The 1,989-nt window shown below is 43.2% G+C and overlaps 1 protein-coding gene across 1 annotated transcript; it reads right to left on the bottom strand.

Moving 5' to 3' along the window:
- Window positions 1–622: 622 nt before the first annotated feature.
- LOC131894691 (neutrophil antibiotic peptide NP-2-like) lies at window positions 623–1,444 on the bottom strand. Its single transcript, XM_059244998.1, has 2 exons — window positions 1,276–1,444; window positions 623–738 (listed from the first exon to the last, which is right to left on the bottom strand). Exons 1-2 carry the CDS (start codon window positions 1,442–1,444, stop codon window positions 623–625), a joined length of 285 nt encoding a protein of 94 aa, XP_059100981.1.
- Window positions 1,445–1,989: the final 545 nt, after the last annotated feature.

The raw sequence follows: 1,989 nt of genomic DNA on the forward strand, positions 1-1,989 counted from the left end.
CCCAGGGAAATTCATGCATCCCTCTTTGAAACCTTCTTGTTACCTAGCCTCTCTGGGGCTGTGGGTTGTAGCATGTGCTAACCTTTCTTAATGCTACTTACAGTTGTGTCTGTGGAGATGATACAAATCTAGGGCTTTATGGGCAGATATATGATGTTGGCCTGTTTGGTCAAATCCTAATGTTTGGAATGAGGATGTTGTCTTCTTTGAGAAGTTAGGTCATTGAGACAGTGGAATCATGAAAATAGTTGTGTTGTTTTCAACCTTCCACATTGCCAATGGCTTTGAGAGTGGTTCTGATCTAAATGAGTGAGAGTTATGAGATGAGAAATGAGAATGATTACAACAGCATTGAGCTTTCTTATTTCCCAGAAGCCTGTGTGAGAGCCTTGATATTCCTACACACCAGAGACAGGAATTTCTTTATAGCATTCTGGTACTCCTTTCTCATAGTCTTGCTTGGAGAAACCAGACAAACATAAGCACACACATAAAGAACTTGCTGCGAGAACTTTATTTAGATATAAAGGAGGAAGAAATTCCAGGACACACAGCAGGGGACAAGTAGTATCCTTCAGGTTCTCAACTCATATGGCAAACCTCTTCGTCTTATCCTTAGTGATCATGTGCGGCAGCAGAGTCGGTAGATGACATTCTGGTACCTGCAGTACCCAATGAGGTGTTCTCCAAATTCACAGCCTCTTAATCTGCAATAGCAGGTCAAGCCTGACCTCACATCTGGGGAGACAGGGACCACAAGAAGCAGTCAGTGCCTGGGTCAGCAAGGTGAATGTGATCATGGGCATGATATGTGCTAGGTGAAGTGGGTCCCCCACATTCACCATCACTGACAGCAGCCTGAGCAATCACAATCAATATGAATAAATATACATGTTAAACATGGTAGTTTCATTTTCTTCTCTTGTGCTGCTGCCATCACATGTTTTTGTGCATCCTGCCATTACATAAATATCTAAACACATGCCTCCAATTACTAAAGTGTAATAGGCACAATAAGATATTCTCCTCATGACCAAGTCTAGCCATTTAGAGCTAAAAAAAACCTAGCTATTAATCTCTTTATGTATTAAACCCAGTGAGAGTCACAAGCATATCTTGGAACAAAAGTCTTTGCAGAAAGAAATTGGTTTATTTGGCTCCTGCTGTTGAATGAGAAAAATAAAGAAGTAGTTAAGTCACCTAGATGACCTGATTTCAGAGCTTATCTCCATCCCTTCTCTTTGCTCCTATCTCTAACCTGCTGACATCTCTCACCTGCATCTTGAAGAGCACTGCTTTCATCCCCTCCAAAGGATATGGACATATCCTGGTCATCCTCTCCCAGCTGCTCCTGGTCTAGAACCTCCTCAGCTCTTCTTTGGAGAGGTTCTGCCTGGGTCTGGAGGGCCACCAGAAGGGCAATGAGTAGAGTGAGTGTCCTCATGGCCTTGGGTTTCCTAGGGGATGAAAAAAATCAGGAACCAAGTGTGTGTGTGGAGTATGTGAGCAGAAGGGTCCGAGATAGGCCCTGGAGTTGGACAGGATTGATAAGGCGAAGGATCTGTCCTGGAGGTCCTCTTGATTCTCTTGTTCTCACAGCTTCATCACAAAATGTCTTCATCTGGGTGTTTGGCGACTGCCTTTGGTTTACACTAGTGAGGATGGGGAGGACTCTGCTATTGTTTCCTGTTCCCGCTTGGATTTTGTACCTACCGTTTGAGTGAGTGCTTACTTTTTAAAGTTAAAATAGAATAAGCAGCACTCTTATGCATTGAGTTCAAGAAAACAATGCCTCTAAATCTCTGAAGATGGATTCTGATGTCTTCTGTTGTCAACTCTGGGGTCAGACCTGGATCCTGGTGATGCCTGTTAGTCAAGGCTTGTTAGGGTTAGATGTGTTACAGCACATGTGATGACCACTTTGACCTTATCACCCTATGGATGAAATGAACTCCTGTGATTCTGAGTAAAGCATGAATCTAAGAAGGA

Source organism: Peromyscus eremicus, chromosome 17 (assembly GCF_949786415.1).
Source record: "Peromyscus eremicus chromosome 17, PerEre_H2_v1, whole genome shotgun sequence".
In the NCBI taxonomy this organism is placed as follows: Eukaryota; Metazoa; Chordata; class Mammalia; order Rodentia; family Cricetidae; genus Peromyscus; species Peromyscus eremicus.

Excerpts from the sequence above, each read along its gene's own strand:
- LOC131894691 (XM_059244998.1), bottom strand. The coding sequence starts at position 1,444 with ATGAGGACACTCACTCTACTCATTGCCCTTCTGGTGGCCCTCCAGACC. Across the intron at positions 739-1,275 it reads CAGTGCTCTTCAAGATGCAG|ATGTGAGGTCAGGCTTGACC; the intron begins GTGAGAGATGTC and ends CTGTCTCCCCAG.